This window comes from Vombatus ursinus, unplaced genomic scaffold (genome assembly GCF_900497805.2).
Source record: "Vombatus ursinus unplaced genomic scaffold, bare-nosed wombat genome assembly UNPS02014807.1, whole genome shotgun sequence".
NCBI lineage: Eukaryota > Metazoa > Chordata > Mammalia > Diprotodontia > Vombatidae > Vombatus > Vombatus ursinus.
The window spans coordinates 9653132-9676469 of NW_020954585.1; the positions used below are offsets into that span (position 1 = coordinate 9653132).

General features: G+C 35.7%; 1 protein-coding gene across 4 annotated transcripts in view; it reads right to left on the reverse strand.

Moving 5' to 3' along the window:
• LOC114052062 (IQ domain-containing protein K-like) overlaps positions 1–23338 on the reverse strand; it is a 138516-nt gene that overhangs the window by 47335 nt on the left and 67843 nt on the right. For 2 of the 4 annotated variants that reach the window (XR_003570217.1, XM_027874478.1), the window contains exon 7: positions 21926–22010. Coding sequence is in view for 3 of the 4 variants with exons in the window: in XM_027874478.1 (XP_027730279.1) it covers positions 21926–22010 (85 nt within the window). In the remaining variant the exon portion in view is untranslated. Of the gene's footprint in view, positions 1–9722; positions 9790–16753; positions 16818–21925; positions 22011–23338 lie in introns of those variants that run through there. The other 2 variants (XM_027874479.1, XM_027874480.1) reach the window with 2 other exon arrangements.

A 23338-nucleotide genomic window follows, 5' to 3' on the forward strand; every position in this document is an offset into this window, starting at 1 on the left:
TAAGCTGAATCTAATAAGATGAAATGCACTAGGGATCAATGTAATGTCTTGTATTCAGGTACAATCAGACTAAATGAATCTGCTATAAGCAGAGAGAATTTTGCATTCTCTTATTCCACTTATTTGTAGAGTAGCAAGAAGAAGTAGGGGAGGTTTAAATATCAGAAAGCAGACTTGAGATCCGAGTATGGATTTCATGGGTTATGGACAACTCTGACCACTTAAGTGTGAGCCAAACACATACTGATGCTCCCACTGAGGTTTTTTCTCAAAGATACCCTCAAAATGCTTTCAAAATCCAGCTCACTCAATAATGTACACATTTTCTAATTTAAAACAATTTTAAATCTTAATTCAACATATTATTAACATGTACAAAGGCGGGCATATATTCAGTAAAATGTTCTTATTTTCCTGCTCCTATCTCCCCACCCCACTCAAATGTAGTACTAGAATCCAGGAAGTTATAGGGACAAATATTATCTAGCAATGAACTTTACTTGGATGACTAATTAACGTAAGGAAGGCTGGTTTTGGGAGAGCAATCTAAAGTCTTTTAGTATAGTGACCTACCATCATTTTCCAGGTTGGACGATAAAACCACAAATTCCGAATTGTCTCTCAGAAGAATTTTCAGGTAGCTTTCTGCACCTTCAATCTCCCCTCCACTTTCTTTATTGCCCATTGCTCCTCCCACTCAGATCCCCAGGGCCCTCTGGCCCTCATCACTCTCTTCCTTATCAAAACTTGCTACTAGGAAAGAAAACTTACTATTCAAAATTGTACCTACCCAACAAATCAACAAATGTTTGTTAAACACTATGTACGTGACACTGTGTGCTAGGCAAATGAGGCATAAATTGTTGGTAAAGTTTCATGTGTGGTCCTTTCTAAAGCTATATGCATTTTAAAACTGAGAACAAAATTTTCAGCCAAAGGAATGAATTGTGTGTTTATATAATGCCAGACATCAGTCAGCCAACAGGACAGGTACCCAGTTTGGTCAGCCCACAACACTGACATCAGTCAGTCAATTAGCATTTATTAAGTGCCTATTATGTGTCAGACACTGTGCTGAGTGCTAGGGTTTCAGAAAAAGACAAAAGACAATCCCTGTTTTCAAGGAGCTCTCAGAGTCTAATGGGGGGACACAACATGCAAAGAACTATGCACAAATAAGATATGCTGTATACAGAATAAAATGGAGATAATCAACACATTAAAGGAGATTGGGAAAGGCTTCTTGCTGTAGCTGAGACTTGGAGGAAGTGGAGTGGGGAAGGATTTCCAGACATGGGAGATTCTCATCCAGTGAAAATGCTTGGAGTCAGGATAAGAGGCCAACATCAAAGGATCTCAAAGTGGTGATGGTGTAGGAAGACTGGAAAGGTAGGAAGGGACCAGGCTATGGAGGGCTTTATAAGCGAAACAAAGGCTTTTTTTTTTAAGGCAATTGGGGTTAAGTGACTTGCCCAGGGTCACACAGCTAGTAAGTGTCAAGTGTTTGGTCTGAGGCCACATTTGAACTCAGGTCCTCCTTACTTCAGGGCCGGTGCTCTATCCACTGTGCTACCTAGCTGCCCCCTAAACAAAGGCTTGATCCAAATATCCTTGATATTTGATCCTGGAGGCAATAGGGGACTACTGGACTTGGTTGAATAGGGGATGGACAATGTTGCACATTAGGAAACACTCATTGATCAACAACAAATAAGGCAATCAAATGGTGCCCTACAGTATTTGTAATCTCTCCAGATGAGGGCATTTGGTACACTATAGATGACAGCAAGATGTTGAGCAGTGATATATAAGGGACAGTTATGTACTGAATGAATGTTAACAAAAAAGAATTTTACTCAGATTTTGACATCAGACACTTAAAATTAGGATCACAATTACAGGCCTATAGATGCAGACAATTAAAACTATGTAAAGTGTGCTCATACTTAAGGATTTTTTTTTAATCTTGAAAAGTTGAATTTAACAGTAATTTAAATCTACATACATTTACAGAATCCCTATTTAGTGAACTAATAAAATATTTAGAATAAGTTCTTTCACAAATCCCTATTCAACCTATGCAAATAAATGATTTTTAAAATTTCTCTCTTCTAAATAATTATGGATCTAGAATAAAACAAGTTTCAAATTCTAAAGATCAATTATGATTTTAATAAAACTATGATTTTAGTAAAACATTTTTAAAATTTCAAGCCATGGTATTATATAATATCTAATATGCTTATGGTGTTATGCTATATATAATATTCAACAGCATTGTTACCATAAAAGATATTAGATGCTTGATAAAAACAATTCCACTAACTACTATGCAACTTTTCCATTTAAGTCACAGCTCAGATGGGCAGAATCAAAATGAGTGATAGTTAAGTTAAAAACTATTACTCATGCATTAATATGAGGTCACCACTAGAGTAATCTGTATGCCTCTCTTGAGCAGCAGCTAGGTTTTTAGGTTTTGGAGGATCTTTTTTTTTTTTTTTTAAGTATAGGCTACATGCAGGCCTCTCTACAATAAAAATAATACCATTTTTATATCAATATAAGTTTTGCAAAGAGTTTTTATACATATCTTATTTGCACAAGTGGTCATAACTTATCAATACCCCTTTAGAAAGGAGACGTATCATAGAAAATTCTTTGGAGAAACCATGTTTCCACACTCAGTGCTACTGGTTCAGATGAAATTTGCCCACCTTTTCTTGGCCCTGGAAGGCCCAAGTAATCAGGAAATGAATCTCACAAAAGCATCAAAAGTATTTGATGCACTTCCTAAGAGCCTGTTGACCAAAATTAAGGTCAAGTTTTACCCTTTCAGTGGTTTCCAGTCTTTGCTAACAATGAATACAGAACTGTTGCTAGTGACATTACTCCTTGCAGAAATATTTATGCTCGTTGTTGGCTGAAAGCTAACAATGTGAGAACGTAATCTTTGCCAGCTGCCCCTTTAAATCTAAATGTGCTCAAACAGCAGGAAGCAAATTGCGGTGCATGTTTAAGTGTTTAGCTTAAGAGAAGGTCAACCATAGCACTCTGAGCTTCCCTATTCAAACTTAGAAACAAGGGCTGAGTATATGTCCACCTTCTAGTCACAGTAGTAGTGCTAGAAATAAAAGTAATGGATACACTCTACATATCTCCTTCAGCTAACAAAGTGTTCGTTTACCAGGTTTTCTTCCTCTCTCACTTATTCCTCGTTGTAGCCCCAGGAGGACTTAAGGTGCAAATTAGCCAGACATTCAAAGATTTTTTCTTTGTTGAAAATAAAATAGGATATTAAAAAATACAGGCTCTGAAAAAATAAGAATTTAAATAAGGATGAAAAATATGATTTGTAATGTTGACACCATACTTAAGTTTGCCAATCAGATAAATCTCATTTATGACAAAAATGAAATTTATATGCTGATTGGTAAGTATAATATTGGTACACAAGTCATATTTTTAATTCTTATTTAAATTTCAATTAAACCATAACTGAAAATAGGAAATAGAAGGTGTTACTAAAAATTTGGAAGGCTGATAAAGCTTTTTTTTTTATAACCTGATTAATAGGGGCAGCTGGAGTCAGGAGGACTTGAGTTCAAATCCAGCCTCAGACATTTGACACTTACTAACCCTGGGCAAGTCATTTAACCCCACTGCCTAGCAAAAACAAAAATAAAAATAAAAAATAAAAAAAATCTGATTAATCAAAGGCAAATTTAGCCTATGGGCAAATTTAGCCCAAGGAATATTTAAGCAATGATAAAATAGTATTAAGGAAAGAGGAAGGATCTTGCTTAAGAAACCAGGCCATAAAAGAAATGGAAATTGAGGAGATGCTCATCAATTGGGGAATGGCTGAACAAGTTGTGGTATATGAATGTAATGGAATACTACTGTGCTATAAGAAACGATGAGCAGGCAGACTTCAGAAAAACCTGGAAAGACTTGCATAGACTGATGTGAAATGAATGAAAGTAAAATTTCACTAAGTGAAATGAGCAAAACCAGAAGAACATTGTACACAGTAACAGCTACACTGTGTGATGACTTTGATAAACTTAGCTCTTCTCAGCAATGCAAGGATATAAGACATCTCCAAAAGACTCATGATGGAGAATGCTATCCACATCCAGAAAAACAAAACAAAACAATGGAGTCTGAATGCAGATTAAAGCATACTATTTGCTTTTTATTGTTGCTGTTGTTTTTTCTTTTCTCGTGGTTTCTCCTGTTGGTTCTAATTCTTATTTACAACATGACTAATGTAAAAATGTTTAATAGGAAGGTATATGTAGAGACTATATCAGATTGTACACATCTTGGGAAGAGAAGAGAAGAGGGAGGAGGAGAAAATTTAAAACTCAAAAGCTTATGGAAGTGAATGCTGAAAACTAAAAATAAATTTATTTTATTTTTGTGAGGCAATCAGGTTTAAGTGACTTGCCCAGGGTCACACAGCTATTGAGTGTCACATGTCTGAGGCCACATTTGAACTCAGGTCTTCCTGACTCCAGGGCCAGTGCTCTTTCCACTGCGCCACCTAGCTGCCCCAAAGTAAATTTAAAAAAAAAGAAACCAGACCATAAATAGTCCAAAGTAACTCTTTAGAGTACCATCCTATGTACTATTATCCTAGACTTAATATTCATTCTCTGCTAGGTCACATCAGAAACAGCAGTAAAAACTGTACCTAAAAATTATTACACAGTTGGATACAATCATTTTCAATGAACTCAAATCGGGATTAAAGAACAAAATTTTTATGGCCTCTGGAAAAATAAATGTGTTTAATGAGAAGAAAAACATCAAAGTATGTAGGAAAGTTAAGGTCAGTTTTCCTCATGAAAAATAAGGGGGTCAAACTAGATAATATCAAAGATTCCTTATCTAATATTCTATAATATTACTGAAGAATTAGCATGAAAAATTCTATAATATAAATTTAATCACATTGAGTAACTGTTGGGTTGGGAAAAGTGATGCCAAATCCAGTTATGGGCTAAAATCATGTATTATTCATCATTGTCTCTACACTATCCCATCAAGTATCAGAACTCATCAACAAATTCCACGCCTGAAAAAGGAAGTGTTTGAAATGACACTGATACACCCTATTCAGTAGCAGCCCAAAAAGGAAAGCAAGAAAGATGGCTTATAAAAATACACAAAGAGAGGAAATGTATCCTCTTTGGCCTGGAACAGCTGCATCGAACAGAAGGCTCCATCTCTGGCTTCCAGGTGGAAAACTCCGGAAAAGAGGAAAGGAAGCTTAGACAAAATGGATCATAGACAAACAATACTAGGGAAGCTGAAAACCCAGAGAAACTAGAGAGAGGAAAAATAAATCTAGAACTTATATTGGAAAATTTTGAGGCAATAATAATGAAAAAATATCCTTTATAGACCTTGTGCTCTAACGTGTTCATTTTCACTTTAAGCTGAAAATATTTTAAATTAGAAAGTACTTGGGCAATTTCTACCAAGCAAATGTTACAAATCTCTAGCTTTTTTTTTTCACCCATATCTAATAGCCTTCTTTGTAATACTTTGGTGTTTTTAATATAGCATCAAAATACTAAATAAATCATTTCATATGATATTTTTCAGCAATAAAAGTAATTTATTTGGGCTTCACAACAAGATGACTAGGTGCAGTGATATAATTACATTCTTGGCCCCTATCTTCTGTTCATTTTTTTTTCCCAGTTACATCACTGTTTATTTTTTGCTCATCTATTGTACAAAAGAACCACAGACTGGCTCTAGCCTCCCTTCTGCTGACATCACCACTATTTTCCAAGGGACTTACGTTCCTTCAGAGTTTCTGACTTCCATTTCTCTAATGCATGGGTTTGATAGTATATCAAAGGTATTTGTTACTTTACATATCAAGCGATACCTCACATTTTAATCATGCAAGGATCTGTGACTTCAGCACTGTCCACAGATTCTCCACTGATGCAGATTACAACCCCTCTATGCTTTAGTAGAGACAGTGAATGTTGTGTTGCTGCAGCAACCAAAATAGTCAGCAGGTGACCAACCTTCCAATGATTAGCTTCTCCCGGCTCAGCTGGGCTGAGAGGTTTCTTTCTAGTATCATGCCTTGTTATAGAAGTGGCTTGTTGTAGTCAAACTTAAAACTGATGTCGTTCAAGTGTAAACATAAAGAGAATTAATAAGGATAGCTGTGAAGTAACTCTCCTGATACAATCTGCTAACAGACATACCATTCCTGGAATTCAACCTGAATTTTTCTAGTTTGGCAGAACCCACCAGAGGTATCTGCCATCCTGATGTCACATACCAGTTTGGCACAGGAGTGAATGACTTTTGTGGGTTGGTCTTTAAAACCACATCTATTTATATAGGAGATATTAGCCTTTAGTCAGGCTAATTTTTTCTTTTTTTTAGGCAATTGGGGTTAAGTGACTTGCCCAGGGTCACATAGCTAGTAAGTGTCAAGTGTTTGGTCCGAGGCCGGATTTGAACTTAGGTTCTCCTGACTTCAGGGCCGGTGCTCTATCCACTGCACCACCTAGCTGCCCCTAGTCAGGCTAATTTTCAAATAGACAATGACACTATCTAATCTATCTATCTACCATCATAATGTTATCTTTTTTATCTGTCTCTATCCATTTATCTGTCTAATATTATCATCTATCTTTCTATCTAGACAATGCATACATGTTTACATTAATAGTTTATAAACACTTTCTACACATTGCAAAATTCCTGAGACAGATTTCAAATATGTGGCTTTGAGCAATATAATTAGAAATCAAGTCTTGTAATATCTAAGTCAGACAAATATAGAGCTTTTCAAAAAATGGAATTTTCTGGTCTGGGAGGAAATTTGGTAGACGGTATGACTGAAACTGCATTTATAGAGCAACACATGAACATGACTTGAGTACGGCAGTGCCATTACTATTTGTAGATAAAGCTAAATGCTCTACCCACCACCCCATAAAAGCAGCAGTATGAATAGTTTGTTCATAAAGTATGCATAGTATATAACAAATTGCCATGTGACTGCCATGGGGCATGTGCAATATAGACCATGCAATTGGATGTCACTTGATATGATGTCTCGTTTTTAACATTCCTTTTGTGTAATACAATGTCTGACTTTTGTAGGCAAAGTTCATCACTTTAGCACCTGCCAGCACATATCAGTTATATGATGAACAATATAAAATGAAGAAAACCTCTGGCATAAAACAGGTGATATGGTGGAAAGGTCACTGGACCAGAAGCTGGCAGACCTGGATTCTGGTATCTACTTGCCTCTAGCTAAGTGTGAGAGCTTGGGCTCATTACCCCAACAGTCTTCTCAACTGTAATATATTCATTTGGGATTGAACTTCATGAATAGTCCCTCTTTGGTCTCTTCCAGTTCCAAGATAAATTTAAATACTTATTCAATGTAAACACCATCATGCCCCGCCTCCCATTTTCTATAATTGATAATGGCTTTTAAATACTCAAAGTACCTCTAGGGTTATACTTTTCAATAACATGATCCATTTCTTTCTAGTACCATGTCTTGTTATGGAAGTGGCTCATTGTAGCCAAAATTAAAACTAATGTCACTGAAGTATAAACATAAAGAGAATTACAAGGATAGCTGCGAAGTAGTATTGTCCAGATCTAAAAGGTGTTTTTTTTTTAAATTCAACTAACTTAAAAATATTGCTCAGCTTCTCCTATTCTGTGATTCTTTGGCAAAATGTTTCACTTATGGTTTGGCTTTGTCCTAATTGTTGAGGCAATTTATAGGATTGACTTTTTGAAAAAGCTGCCTCAATTTGACAAATGAAATATTTTCTATGTCATTAAATATTTTTCTATTATTTCATTAATTTCAAGATCAATATACTTAAAGATGGTATTGAGAAATCAAAATAGAAAACTAGAACCTTTCTTATAAATATATAGTTTAATATACTTCTTTCCACTTGACAGGGAGATATAACTGTGCCCCTGACTAGAGGGGCACAATGAGGCATTATTTTTCAGAGATGGACAGTGTGTCAATGTGTTTTGCTTGAATATATCTTGTTATAAGGGCAGCTAGGTGATGCAGTGGATAGAATGCTGGGCTTGGAGTCGGGAAGACTTATCTTCCTGAGTTCAAATCTGGCCTCAGACACTTAATAGCTGTGGGACCCTGCACAAGTCACTCAACCTTGTTTGCCTTACTTTCCTCTCTTGTAAAATGAGCTGAAGAAGGAAATGGCAAACTGCTCCAGTATCTTTGCCAAGACCAAGCACTATCTTTTTCCCTACTTTCTAGATCTTTGCATCCAGTATCTTAGGCATCTTAATTATCTGATAAGTAGAATTTGAACTCAGATACTATGACTACAGGTTCAGTATTTTCATCATCTCATTTGATCCTCACAACTTTGTGTATTGAGAGACAAATTACTAACCAAACAAATGATTGTTAAATATATCAAGAGTTTTTATCATATGTAATTGCAGAGTCCACCCCTACACAGGGCATTCTAGTGAAGAAAGTATTTGTATTAAATAGCATACACGTGTGTATACATACATACAAATATATATAGAGAAAGAGGCAGAGAGAAGAGAAAAGGACACAGGGCAACAGAGACAAAGTAGAGACAGAGAGAGAGTTTCTGTTTTTTTATTATATTTCTAGATTTGTGAGGGGCTTCATTACAAAAGGATCCACACACACCTTGTATGTATAATATTACCTGCAAGATTATGTAAGCAGCAGCCCACCATATGTGTTATGTGTAAGAAAAGTTTTAAGGCTAACCACACGTAAGGCCAGCCTTTCTTTATCTTCATCAACTAAGGGCATCAATTAAGATGCCCTCATCATCTATAATCCAAAAATTCAGAAGTAGGGATCCAGAGATCGTATTCCATAAGCAGGACTCCCAAAGTATAATGGCACAAAAACTGGCACATTATGCACTCTGTCATGGGTGCCTTATCATCAACATGGGATAACATGGGGCTTCTTTCTGGAAAGAATTGGAAAAGCACTTATGACGGGTGGAAGCAAAATAGTCATGTCTTAATCCTAACTAGGGGTAGGCATCCTTGATATGCACTGATGAATCAAAGTAAAGCCAGGACCTATACAGATGTTCATTGCTTTCTTTCTGTGCTGAAAGACAGCAATTTCACTACATATAAACTGAGAAGAGAGGAAGAAATCACACTTATTAACCTTGATGAAAGCTGAGCATTGTAATTGCTCTTTCTCTAACCAACCTGGAAGCACTTGTGAGATCATTAGTACAGGCATTATTATAGTATCATGATATATTATTAGTACAGGCAATATTACAGTATTATTATCATCGACATTTTATAGATTAGGAAACTAGTTTAAAGAGGTATAATTACTTGTCCAAGGTCACACAGTAAATATTAGAGGTGGAATTTAAACCCAGTTCTCCCTTATTCAAAGTCCATCACTCTTTCACCAAACCATGCTTATCTTGGTTTTATCTGAAAGTCTTTTTTGTTGTTGTTGCTATTGCTGGGTTTTTTCCCCCATCAATGTTTAAATGTCAGTTCTTCTGGATGAAAGCTCAGCTCATGATCCTGTAACATACTTCATGACAGTATTCATCTACTTAACTACATAGTCCATCTCAGCAAAGGAGGAGAGTGTTTGAATAAAAACAAAGCTAAATCAAATGGAAATAAACCAAAACACCTACCACCCTTCCTTATCCAGAGGCTCTCAGATGAAAAGTGCTGGCATTTCAAGCCGTGAAATTTAGAAACCTGGAGAAAGAAATGCTGGTTTTCTAATGAAGCCAAACTAATACATACTGTGAAAGTAGTCTCTCTCTACCTATGAAATCAAACATTCAAGTCTGTTGTTCACATTCAAGAACTGCTTGCAGTATGTTATTTCTTGTTTTTCAAAATGTAATAGAAAAAGTAAAAGCAAAATAATAACCAACTTCCTCACAATGCAGGCTATTATTTGAACATAAGCCAGGTTTAGGTTTGAAATCAATATTAGCAGACTTCAGGGCAGAAAATAATGGATGTTTTAAATTTCTATTTATTTTTAATATATAAGTACATTTTCTGAAAAGTATTACAGTTTTCTTTCAAAAAGTGGTTTTTATAAAAATAGAAGAAATGTTTGAAAATTCTAATGTATATATACACACATATATATCATAATGAATTTAATGTTTTGAAAGAAAAAAATCAATTTGTGAGTGGAGCATGCCATTGTTTGCAATTGATGTTTGTTTCAACCCAACAATTACTTCCCAATAATGCCCCCCCCAGCCTCTTCCCTTAAAGAAGTTTAATAAAAACATCTACTACACTGATTTTAATTGAGAGTACATGGAACTTTCTGTTCTCATAGTCTGCCACTCTTAGAAGAAAAGAAAGACATGTATTTTAAGCTTGGTCATTTGATCTGAAATCTGTTGTTTTTGAATATTGGCTTTATTTACATTTACATTATTCAAGTCATCATATATATTCTCCTTTTGGTTATATATTCTTCACTCTGAACACATTTATAGGTGGCTTCTCATGTTTCTCTGAATGCTTCATACTTATCATTCTTAATAACAGAAAAACATTCCATTCCATTTACATACAACAGTTCATTTTTACTTTTTTGTATTTTAAAATATTTATTCCATATGTATTGATACATGTTTTGCTTGTTAGAACATAAAATAGGGAATGTTTTTTTTTTTTCCTTCAGCCTCTAGTATAGTGCTTGGCACATAGTGGGATGGGGAAAAGGGGGTTGTACATTGCATATCTCTATTTTGTACAATTTTTGCTTTTCTTTTAAACCATATAATAAATTCAGCATGTTATTTTCAAAGTTGACCTCCTTCTCTGTAATTCTGTTGATTAGCTCCAATTTATTCTTCATATAATTTGTTAGTGCATAGTAATTTGCATGGTGTCTCTGCTATTAGACTGTGAGCTCCTTGAAAGCAGGGGCTGTCTTTTGCCTTTCTTTGTATATCCCCCATGCTTAGCACAGTGCCTGGCATATAGCAGATTATATTAATAAATAAAATAAATCTTTATTGACTGACATTCTGGACTTCCTTCTGTTCTGTTCTGTGTATTTAAAAAAAATGCTTAAATGAATCTTTCTGTCTCCATCTCTGTCTCTCCTCTCCTTCCTATCGATTTACCACTTCTTACTCAACCTAAATACAAGTGTGATTTTGGAAGCTCCTCACTTTTCCCTTCTCCACTTCCATCTTGTGAACCCCAGTCCTAGAAATGTTAATTCACAAATGAAGCAATGTGGCATTTTCAAAAGATATCTAGATCCAAAATGAGAGGATCTGGGCCAAATCCAGGCTGTGCTATTCACTCTACTTACCCCCTGGAGCTCCCTATAACACTACTTGAACCTCAGTCCTCACTCCCAAACACCCCTGATAAATATGGGGGGTTGGACCAATTAACCTCAATGGACCCCTCCCTCTCTAAGCTTACGCTATTCCTTTCCACCTTTCATTCCTTTCAAACTTTAGAATGATTCCTATTCTCCTTTCATGAGATTTTTCCATAAATATTCTTCGTTCTCTTAATGATGCCCAAAGTATGGGATAGGATTAGGGACTAGAACTGTGATGTCATTGATATCGAACACCTTGGAAAGACAGCACCTTTTATCAAAGTTGGCACTTTATCTGTAACTCAGAATTTTAAAGAGTTGCCTGGGGATAGACAAGGTTAAGTGATTTGCCCAGGGTCAATATGTGTGGGAAGAACCCAAAGCTCTCACTTAAACTCTCAAGAAAGGTGAGATTTCAAAAAATAACAATAGCCATCTCGGTCCTTAAGGAATGTAAACATTAATTTATCTTGCTAGATCTTTTCTTAATACCTAGCAGAGGCATGACCTTGAGTAAGTCACTCAATCTCACTGAGCTTCAGTTTCCTCATATTTAAAGGAAGGGGGTGGATTCCATAACTTCTAAGGTCTCTTCCACGTATGAATCTGTACTAAGTGTGCTAGGTTCTGAAGATGCAAGACAAAAAACAAGACAGCTTCTGCCACAAAGGTGCTTACATTCCACAGACTTGTTCTTGATGATTTCTAGCTTCTTTCATGTCCCAGCTTAAATTTCACCTTCTGAAAGAAGCCTTTTCCCACCCCCCTCAATGTTAGTTGACTTCCCACTGTTGATATCTCCAATTTGTCTTGTATATATCTTGTTGGTACATCATTCTTTGTATTTTTTCTCCCTTGTTATACTGTAAGCTCTCTGAGTGCTACAGGGACTAAAGTTTTTTTTGGGGGGGTTGTTTTTATTTTTGCCTTTCTTAGTACAGAACTTGGCAGATAGTAGAGTTTTGTTTTGTTTTTTTACACTCTGTCATCTATTTATCTATCTATCTCTGCTTATTTGGTCCCATATCTATGTGAGCTGAACTTGGAGTTCCTTTTTGTCAATGAACAGTGAATTTTAAATTGTAGTTTGCCCTATGTTTCCAATATTTCTAGGCAATTTTTTGTATGATTTCTTAAAGTATGGTCTTTAGGATGTTTATGTTATATTTTCCTTGTAGACAATTCTCAAAGTGTCTCATCACATTTTATATTGAAGGTTAGTTGCTTTGGCTTGTAGAGATTTTTATTACTATTCCAATCTTGTCATTTTATTTTGTTCTGATATTATCTATTCTAACTCAGGATTTTTGAAGTCTAAATCAACTGATCTCTTTTTTTGAAAAAATTCATTGTGTTAGAGATTCTCCATCGTTTGTCCTAAATTATTCATTTTTGTCTCTTAAAATTCTTGTTTAAGAGTTTTAATTTCTATTCTAATTTCTTCCCTTAATGAGTTTATCAACTTTTTAACATTTATTCAATCAGTAATTTGGAGGTTGGGTTCTTCTTGTTGTTAGTGTTATGCCTCTCTATTACGGTTTTTGCTTCAATTTATTTTACTCCATAGTATTTATAATATTTTTTTCTTTTTTGTGTATATTCATTCATAGGGTTTTTTTTCCCAGTTTCCACACTGGTTTTTCAGTGATGTTATTGTGATTAATTCCTATCTTCTATTTCTGTCATTGCTCTTATTTTACTTTCTTTGGTATATTTCTTGTTCTTTCAAGGTAATGAAAGGGAGCTTAGCTTATACATAATCTTTCAACTAGATACAGTACCTTAAGTCTACCATTAATTATATACCCATTACCTCCTCTCTAGACAAAACTGGAGAGTGGAATTTATCTAGAACTGATCCTCTTTCACACTGCCTAGATCATCCTCATCTACAATCACTATTGTCTGGGCTCCTCTTATTCCTAAATTGCCCCATTGCTGCCCAGTAAGTACCCTCACCCTACAAGAACCCAAAGGAAGTACTTCATATGTAAAACCTTTTCTTTCTTTTTCCATTCCATAAAAACTTATTTGTCCTATGGCCCATTCCTTCTGAGCCTTAACTTTACTAATAAATAAATTCTTGTTCACAATTTAATGTTGTCCCTTCTAAGTTACTTTTAAAATAAGGCCTATGAGGGCAGCTAGGTGGCACAGTGGATAAAGCTCCAACCTTGGAGTCAGGAGGACCTGAGTTCAAATTCGACCTCAGATGCTTCACACTTACTAGCTGTGTGACCTTGGGCAAGTCACTTAACCTCAAATGCCTCATCAAAAAAAAAAAAAAAAAAAAAAAAAAAAAGGCCTATGGAGGCACAATGCCTATACACAAAGGAATGGTCACAGTGTCCAATAGTTGAATGAGCTACCTTACAAAGCAGTGAGCTAACCATCACTAGAGATACAGAATGGATGACTGCTTGTGAAAGACATCATAGAGGTAGTTTCTTGTTGAGGTATGAGTTACAATAAATTATCCCTGTGATTATGTCCAACTTTGAGATTATCTGACTCAACTAAAGTGAATTTCAAGCAGTGTGGCAGGTCAATGGGGGAGATGTCTTAGACACAGTGATCCGTCCATACTCCTCACATCATATTGTAGAAATGGATGACTATTCGAAATATGTGAAGTGTAGTGGTCTCCAGGGTACAGGCCATGTATTAAAAGAGCCTTTCCTCACCTTGTCTTCATATCTATAGAGAATGATAGTGCTAGTGTTTCATACCTTGCACATAGCAGGTACTTCATAGCAGGTACTTAATAAATATTTATTGAGATAAAATTAATTGAATTGAGAAAAACCTCTTCAAAGTTGAAACTGTGGGGGCAGCTAAGTGGCACAGTGGATAGAGCACTGGCCCTGAAGTCAGGAGGACCTGAGTTCAAATCCGGCCTCAGACCAAACACTTGACACTTACTAGCTGTGTGACCCTGGCAAGTCACTTAACCCCAATTGCCTAAAAAAAAAAAATACAAAGTTGAAGCTGTGGCCAGACCTCAATGGGTCAGGACTGACCCAAAGAAGTAAGTGATTAATCAATCAGTGGGTAGGAAGATTGATCACACTTCAACCTCCTGATGATAGTCAATCATGGGACTTGTCTCAAACACAATCATACCTATCTTTATTCCCAAATTCCTTTATTCCCACTCCACTCCCTCCTTCTATTCTACAAGCTCCCATCCTTCTCCTTTCTGAGCCAACACTGGCCCTTCAGGACAGCTACATCCTAACCACAATTGAGGTACTTACAGCAGCAGCTATGCAGATGTCACTGGGAAAATTTACATCTCATTCTCCTCTTCCCACTCCAACATACCTATCCCCCACCCCCTAGATTACCTCAAGAATATGACAGGTATCCCTTGGGAGGGTGAAATCTGTGTTCCATGGTAGTGTTAAAAAGTTCCTTCCTACTATAAGGCAAAATGAGAATGTCTATAACTTCTACCTATTCTACCAATTCCCAATTCTGCCCTTGTAATTATACATGTCTACTCCCTCTTCCATATGATAAATATTCTCAAGATATTATCTCTGTCCCCATAAGTCTTCATATTTCTTAAATGGATCCTAAGACTAAGTAAGGAAAATGAGAAGGAAAGCATCAAGGTTCTGGTTAAGAAATAGCAACACCTCATATTTATATAATGCCTTAAGGATTAAAAAGCACTTTACATATTTATTCTCAGTTAATCCTCAGAATAACCCTCCATGACAAGAACTCTTATTTTCATTTTACAGGTGAAGAAACTGAGTCTCAGAGAGATTAAGTAGCAGCTGATGTAGGATTCAAACTCAGGTCTTATTAACTCCAAGTCTGGCCTTCTAATTGCTAGACCACATTGCCTCCCACTAGAGACTACAGTGAGAAGATATTTTTAGGGATTTGTGATTAAAGATAAACAGTCTGATGTAGTGGAAAGAATACGGCTTTTAGGAAGGAGACTTGGCTCAGCCTTTTGAGTTCGTTTGCTCTTTTATAAAATAGGAGCAAAACTTGTTTTACTCTAACTCATAGGGTTATTATGAACAAAGTGCCTTGTAAACCTTAGTGGTATAAAGTATAAATGTGAGTTATCATCATCATTATTATTATTGTCATTATTGTCCTCTTTTGCTTAGATTTTCAATTTCATTGGGATAGGAAATCCAGTTGTCTGGGGTCTTTGAGAGATTGCATCATTTACCCAGGGTCACAAAGTCAATAGCACTTAACCAGGTCTTCCTAGCTCTGAGGATAGCTCTCTCTAATTGGTTTATCAGCTGCTTTTCATAATAATAGCAAAACGGAATTCAAACAATCTAAGAATAATATTACAAGTAAACCCAAATAAAGTTGTGATGCAAATAAAGGGGAAAAAATTGCTGGAAAAAAAGCAGAACTGAAAGAACACTGACAACATCAAGACAGTAAAACAAATGGCATATGCAATAAATAATATTGGTCTTGCCTTGCTAAAGTTAACACACTTTGTTTTCCTTTTTTTAATCAATAGGTTAAAAAATAGAACAGTGAGGATGAATTGATAGCTATAACAAACACTTCTTAATTTTTTTTTCCTTAACTGTTTATAGTGCTGAAAAAAAGGAAAATCAGGAATCCTATGAAATTAAGCCCTGGGCCTAATTTAAAACCCATGGGCTTTCCCTGGCATGAAAAGCTGGGGAATAATTCTGTAGTTCTGGGGATGGTATAAAATGTGCTTAATCAACACCTCCAACTAGAAATGAGCTGTCATCTCTCTCCACATACACACCTAATTAATAATTCTCCAGCTAATTAAAGCACAATATGAAAGTTCTTTTGACAAATGGGTAAAAGGTTGATTTATTCAAAAGAAACAATTCAGCATTCTTAGCCTCGAAGTTTTCTCTCTCAAACCCTAGCCTACACAAAAATGCATTATTCTAATGCTGCTATAAAACTACTGAAGCTATATTTAGATCTAGTGGAGATTATCATTTTTACAAATGCAAAATAAAGATGGTGCTACACCACCCATGTACAAATAAAACAGATATCTAAACAAAAAAAGTGTAAGCCTTATTAATCTGTGACCTTGAGGTACAAGGTGGAGAATCCCTGAAAGAGAAGGTACCTCAGAGATCACCTAGTTGTAAACCTCTCACTTGACAGACTAGGACACTGGACACCAGCAAGATATAATGACTTTCATAAGGTCACCTAGGCAATAATAATAATAGCTAAGATATAGCTCTCTAAGGTCTGCAAAGAGCACTTTACATACATCATCTCATTTATTCCTCATAACAACCATTTGGGTTAAGTAGTGGAGTTGAGATTTGGATCCCATTTCTCTGACTCCCCATTCAGTGGACATGCCAGTATACAAGTGATTAGCTGGGTCCTATAGCTCCAACTCTAGTCTTCTGTCACCTTAAAACTAAAAAAAAAAAAAAATGAACAGTCAGTTTGAAAGTCAATGTGTTGATATAAGGCTTCTCACTGGTTAGTAATATAAGCTGATACCAAGAATTCAAGGAATCAAGGTGGGGCCAGACCAAGGGGGAGAATACTTCCTGCCCCAGAATCCTAGCCTAGCATGTGTTCCTACAAGAAATATATAGTTTGCCAGGATCACTTACAACTAGTTGGCCCATGAATCATAATTGGTCTGAAGGACCCCAAGAAAACTGAGTTGCTTCCTCAGGGCTGTTACAAGAAAATGTCCAAACCTAGTTCAGTCTGTGAGCCCCAAATGGGCCAATTAGCTTCATGCATTTTTACTATGCTATAGGATACTCCAGATCGCCTAGTCTTTTCAATGAGTAAAGCATATTGAACGTCTATTAACTCTTTGGTGAGTTGTTTAATTAATGTCAAACATTAATCTTTTAAACTTTGATACTTCAACAAAAACATCATCTTTAGAACAATTGGCAAGAGCTAATTAGGTAAGATGTTGTTGGAAAGTCAACATATGAAAGTTAATGGAAATCAGTAGTTCTCTGATATTCACAGAGTGAAGGAATGGGAATGGGAATGGGAAAAATTATTGATCCTAATTAATCTTATTTTGGGTGTTCACACTCAGGTCATGGAGAAGGAAAAGTAAGGAAAAACAAAAAGAAAATAAACTTTCAAAGGCATTTGTAACTGGAAATATATACTCAATGGATTTATTTCTTGTCTTCCTTGCAAGAGATTTAAAGGAATTTCAAACCACTGAGCATCATAAGAGTCATATTTGAATTTACTATTTGTTGTTGTTCAGTCATGTCCAACTCTTCTTGACCACATTTAGGGTTTTATTGGCAGAGATACTAAAATGGTTTGCCATTTCCCTTTCCAGATCATTTTACAGATGAAGAAACTGAGTCAAACGGGGTTAAGTGACTTGTCCAGGTCACATGGCTAGTAAGTGTCTGCAGCTAGATTTGAATTCAGGAAGTTGAGTTTTACTGACTCCAGGCCCAGCACTCTGCTGAGCCTCCTAGCTGCCTCCTTTGAATTTAACATAGAGGCAGTGTTTTCTATGCCAATTATTAGGTTAGTACCCTTCATCTACTTTTAAATAAATTTATTAATATCTTTTGTTTTAACATCACCTTCCATTCTCCTTACCATCTCTTGTAAAAAAAAATTAAAGAAGAGAAAAGCAGTTCAGCAATAATAATCAAGTATGTCAATGTATGCAAAATTCCACACTGAAGTCACCCACCTCTGCAAAGAAGGGAGAAAGCGGCTTTTTCTCATCTCTTCTTGCAGGTTATAAGCAGTCATTATACTTACAACATTTACACAGTATTCAGTTGTGGTAGTTCTCATTCTTTCTTTTTACATTGATATAGACATTTCTGTCAAGATATTAGGAGACACCCTGTTTTCCAGAGCTAAGGCCCAGCAAGCAGGCTGTGCCCTGAGTTTGGTATAACAACAATCCCTTGCACTCACCCTCTGGATGATCTCAGCCACAGCAAAATCTCAGAATTGTTTCTGGCCAGGAAGCCCTGCTATGAATCAAACTTGTCACATTATTGCTGTTACCCTTCACTGTCAGGGCTACAGCTCACTGTGTAGCCATAGGTATAAGTATTGAGATTTCCCCACATTGCTTTGAGCCCCCCCACTAGGGGCAGGGCTTTGCAAGCCACTTTCCTCACTTTGAAATTAAACTTCTGTTTGATTCCTGACTCTCCTGTCTCTAGCCTGCTTCGCTCTGGCCACCCACAGGTTAGAGGCCAATTCCATCCAGTTAACATCATTCATATATGTACGTGTATGTATATATATAGATATGTGTATGTATATGTATGTATAGGTATTATACGTATATGTGCATATATGTGTATATGTATATGCATATATGTGTGTACCTGTATCTATATATATATAGATACACATACACACATGCATATATATATATATAATTTTCCCAATTCTACTTATATCAGTAAGTTAGTCAAAAAGCATTTATTAGGGACTTAATTTGTGCCAAAGACTGTGCCAAGTTTTGGGTACACAAAGAAAGGGAAAAATAGTACCTGTCCTCAAGGAGCTTACATTCTAATGGGGGAGCCAACATGTTAACAACTAGGTATATGCAAGATATATACAGAGTAAATGGAAGGTAATCCAGAGGACAAGGAACTAGCAGCAGCAGCAGGACTCCACATGCAGAAAAGGCCTCCTCTATATTCTTCATATTCATTATTTCTTCAAGTGTAGTGATATTTCATTATATTTATGAACCACAATTTGTTTCGCCTTTCCCCAGTCAATGGACATCTGTTTCTTATTCTTTGCTACTACAAAAGGTGCTACTATAAATACATGTTTAGTTCATGGCTTTTCTATCTTTAAGGACCTTAGGGTACATGCCTAGCAGTAGGATATCTGGGTCAAAGGGTAATGGATATTTTGTCATTTTCTTAGCCTAATTTTCCAATTTGTCTTAGAGAATGAGTATCCTTCATTTTAATTTTCTCCTCATTAGAGACTATTAACTCTTGGATGCAGTGTGATATACTGCACCTCACACTTCTGAAAAGGTTTTAAAGGAAGAGATCTCATCCATATTATACAAATAGATAGAACATAAAAATTGATATATTAAGACAATCTGGGTTTCCAACAGCTAGTTTAGCATCTGGATAGAAGGAAGAAGCACATGTCTAAATCCATGATGTACAAACGTCTAGCAATAAATATCTAGAATATACTTACAATGCTAATTATAAAATCAGAGCTACAATGCAACATTCACTCAAAATAGCCTTTCACATACTGTGATATTTCTGTTAATGCATCTGGTTAAAATATGCTTTACAATTGGTTTAAATGGTTTCATGCCAGACAAGTTAGGACACTGAGTTTCGGGATACAAAAGCAATCTGATGCTTTTAAGTAATCTCTGAAAATCTAGAAGAATAGAAAGGTTAAGCAACTGGTTGGTGTAAGGTCATTGTTATGGATAACTGAAAATTACTTGTATCAGGCAAAAAAAAAGAAGACTGTTCTATACTAGGAAAAGTACATTAAAAACTCAAAACCTCTACTAGAAATAAGAGGAATACAATGATGACTCTTCACCATTATCGCTGAACAATCTTCCAAGTCTTTCCAAAGTGCTTTGATATAACTGCTTTTTAAACCACATTTTATATAAGAGGTAAGGGGGAGAGAATGTACAAACCAGGGAACTACCCTATCCAATAACTAAAGGATAAAGTCTAAGCTCCAATAGTTTGGCATTCAAGACCACATTTAGGTCCCCAAACCATACCTCCAACAATGTCTCAATGTCTCCCACAACTCCCCTACATAAATTTTCTAGTCCAGACAAATTGGTCTACTGATTGTGTCCCCCAGATCCCACAATGTTTTGTGATTCTGATCATATCACTTTCCTTTTCTGTTAATAAGTCTGCTGTTGGGACCACCCACCCCCCCTCCCACTTTTTTCATTTATCTAAATCTTCTTTCTTCAAAAGCCTGCCTGTGGTACTACTTGTTCAGCGAAAATTTCCTGACTACCCCAACTCCCAGGGAGCAATCCCTTCTCTAGATTCTCTTTTTTCCTCCTAGACCTGATCTATAATTGTGTTGGTATAGGAAACTCCTCTACCTATACAGGTGGGCACTTGCTTTGCAATTTCTAGCTTTGGAGAGTCACCTGGGGCACTAAGAGGTTAAGTGACATTCCCAGGGTCACATAGTATGTGCCAGAGGTGAGGCTTATATTCAGGGTCTTTCAGGCCAGCTTTCTATCTACTATTATGTTATGGCTACTCTGAATTCTTAAAGCACTTGTTAGCTGAATCATTCACTTAACAATCACCTTGCTATGTAGTTTAATGGAGAAAGCCAACTGGCTTTGGACCTTCATTCCAATCCCACTTCTAACAGGAATTATCTGAGATTCCTCTATAAAACAGGGATACTTATCCATTCACAAGTCATTTCACCTGCCCAAACTATAGTTTCTTCTTTTGTAAAATGTAGATGCTTATGATACTTTTACTTGTATTTTAAAAGTACCCTGTGAACATCAATGTGCTATATGACCTGAGTCAGAATTATTATTTAAACTATTAGTCATCCTTGTGTTGATATATGTTTTCTTTCCAAATATACCATAAAATCTTTATGGTCAGGGAGCATATCTCATATTTCTCTGTATCCCTAATATCTTGCAGAGTACCTTGAACAAAGAATGCACCCAATAAATCTTCACTGCATGGTATTATGAAAAGAGTGCTGCACCTGGGCTTGAATTTCCCCACTATGCTACTTATTATCTCTAGGAGAAGTCATTGACCTCTGGGCCCCATCTTCTTCATCTGTAAGATAAAAGGGTTGGACTAGATGACCTTAAAGGTTTCTTCCTACTATTCTAAGCCTAATCTATGTTACTATGATTAATTTGTTAGAGTTAGAACTAGAATTCATATCCATTCGATTTTCCCATGCCAGTTCTGCAGTGTGTATGAATGAGCTCTCTAAAACCAGAGAGGAAAGAAAATCTTATCAACTGGTAGAACAGTCAAATTTGTGTATATCCACTTCTATTCAAGGAGGCTTTCTCTATGCTGGTTTATGCCACACTCATCTTCCATCCGTGAACTAGTCTCCTTGAACATCCATCAGACTTGGGCAGAATTCTACTACTTCTCTTAAAAAAAACGTCAGAATAGCAACTAGCATTTACATGGCAAATTGATAGTACTTACTACTATTCAATCTGAAAAAATAAACTAGGAGGCAGAAAAATAGTATTATACTAATTGTAGCACATGCTATACATTTCAATTGATTCAACGGTAAATTCAGAGGTAAATGAAATAAAAATGTATTTTGAAAAGAAGTCAGAATTACTTTTCAAGTAATTGGGAGTTTTGTAATCACATCTACTACCCAGGGATCTCTGGAGGTCTGGGTGTTATTTATAGTAACCTCTGTTTATAGAATTTATTTAAAAGTTTTATCATGCGCTTTCTGAGTCACAAAGATTCAACATCAAACCAAACAGGGTAATTACACATGTCTTACCAGATAGCCCCTCCAGAATGACTGGATGATGAGGGTTGCTTCTTCTTCTGACAGAAGGAGAGACAGAGGAATTGGTGGCCTAGGACTAAAAAAATTAAGTGGTTACATTCCCATTATCCTTCATTCCCTGAAATACCTTTGACAGTATAATTGTCATTCTCATTAAGTGTCCTTATCCATTTCTCAGAATAGTTTCTAAGAAATGGATAAGGACATTTAATGAGAATGACAATTGTGAGTACAATGCCATTTTTGAAAAAAAAATTGTTATGCTCATGTCACTGTTTTTTAACTCAAAAACAAAAGGGGGAATTTTTGTGACATTTTTAAACCAATATTATATTAAACAGCTGAAAATATTCTTTTATTTTAGGGAATTCAAGAAGCTAAAGTTCTATTTCCTTACTTTGTTAACTGAGCAAAATAACTGCTACTTACATAATACTATATAGATAAAATTCCAGAATCAAATGAAATTGACTTTTCTAGACAGTCTGAACCCAGTAGGACTCTGAACTCATTCTAAATTTCTATTGAAGGAACACTAATTAAATAGGCAGTTTCTTTTCTATCTATATATAATAGTTTGGATGTTTTCTGGATGAAGTGATTTAAATTCATACATATTTGTAAGTTAAGATCCATTTCCACATTTTAATAAGTAATAAAGCATCTCAAATACTCTGTTAGTTAATAGTGTTAACTCATAGGAAGTTATTTATCTTAGCTACTATATCATTCGGTAGCCACAAAAAATTTTTAAATCACAGTTTTCTCTTGGGTTTTGTTATAAAAGACTTACAGAGGCATTCACCATTGAAATGCTACTCTATATCTGACTTTATAAGGTATTAAATTAAAATCTGTAATATTAAATTTCATTCAAGAATACAAGTATTCAATCCACAAGGATTGAGAGAGAAATAAGTGATCCAAGTTGACAAAAGTAAATTGCATTCAGAAGATACAATTAAACATGGGATCTGCTGCAACAGACTCACAATCAAGTTATTTTATTGCACCCCAGTTACAAAGCAGCCTTTGACCAAACAACAAAACAAAACAAAACGAAAACCCAGCTAAATTGGTCAAAGAGATTGACAATTCCTGGGCTGTGCACATATTTTGAGAAGATGATTGTTTTCCACTTAACTTTGACTGAAAATTTTTAAGAATTAAAGAATATGTAATTTGCATATTCAATTTGGTCCATTCTAGAATCATAGAAATCAAAAACAAGAATGATCTAAGAAGTTATCTGGTCCATTTTCAGTCAGTGGTGTGTGTGTATATGTATCTTACTAGTCCCTGACTTCTATAACTAGACAAATCATTTTAAAATGACTGAATGATGGGGTTTTTGCTGCTTCTTTTAGAAAAGTGCTCCACATTTAAAATAATCTACTATATTTT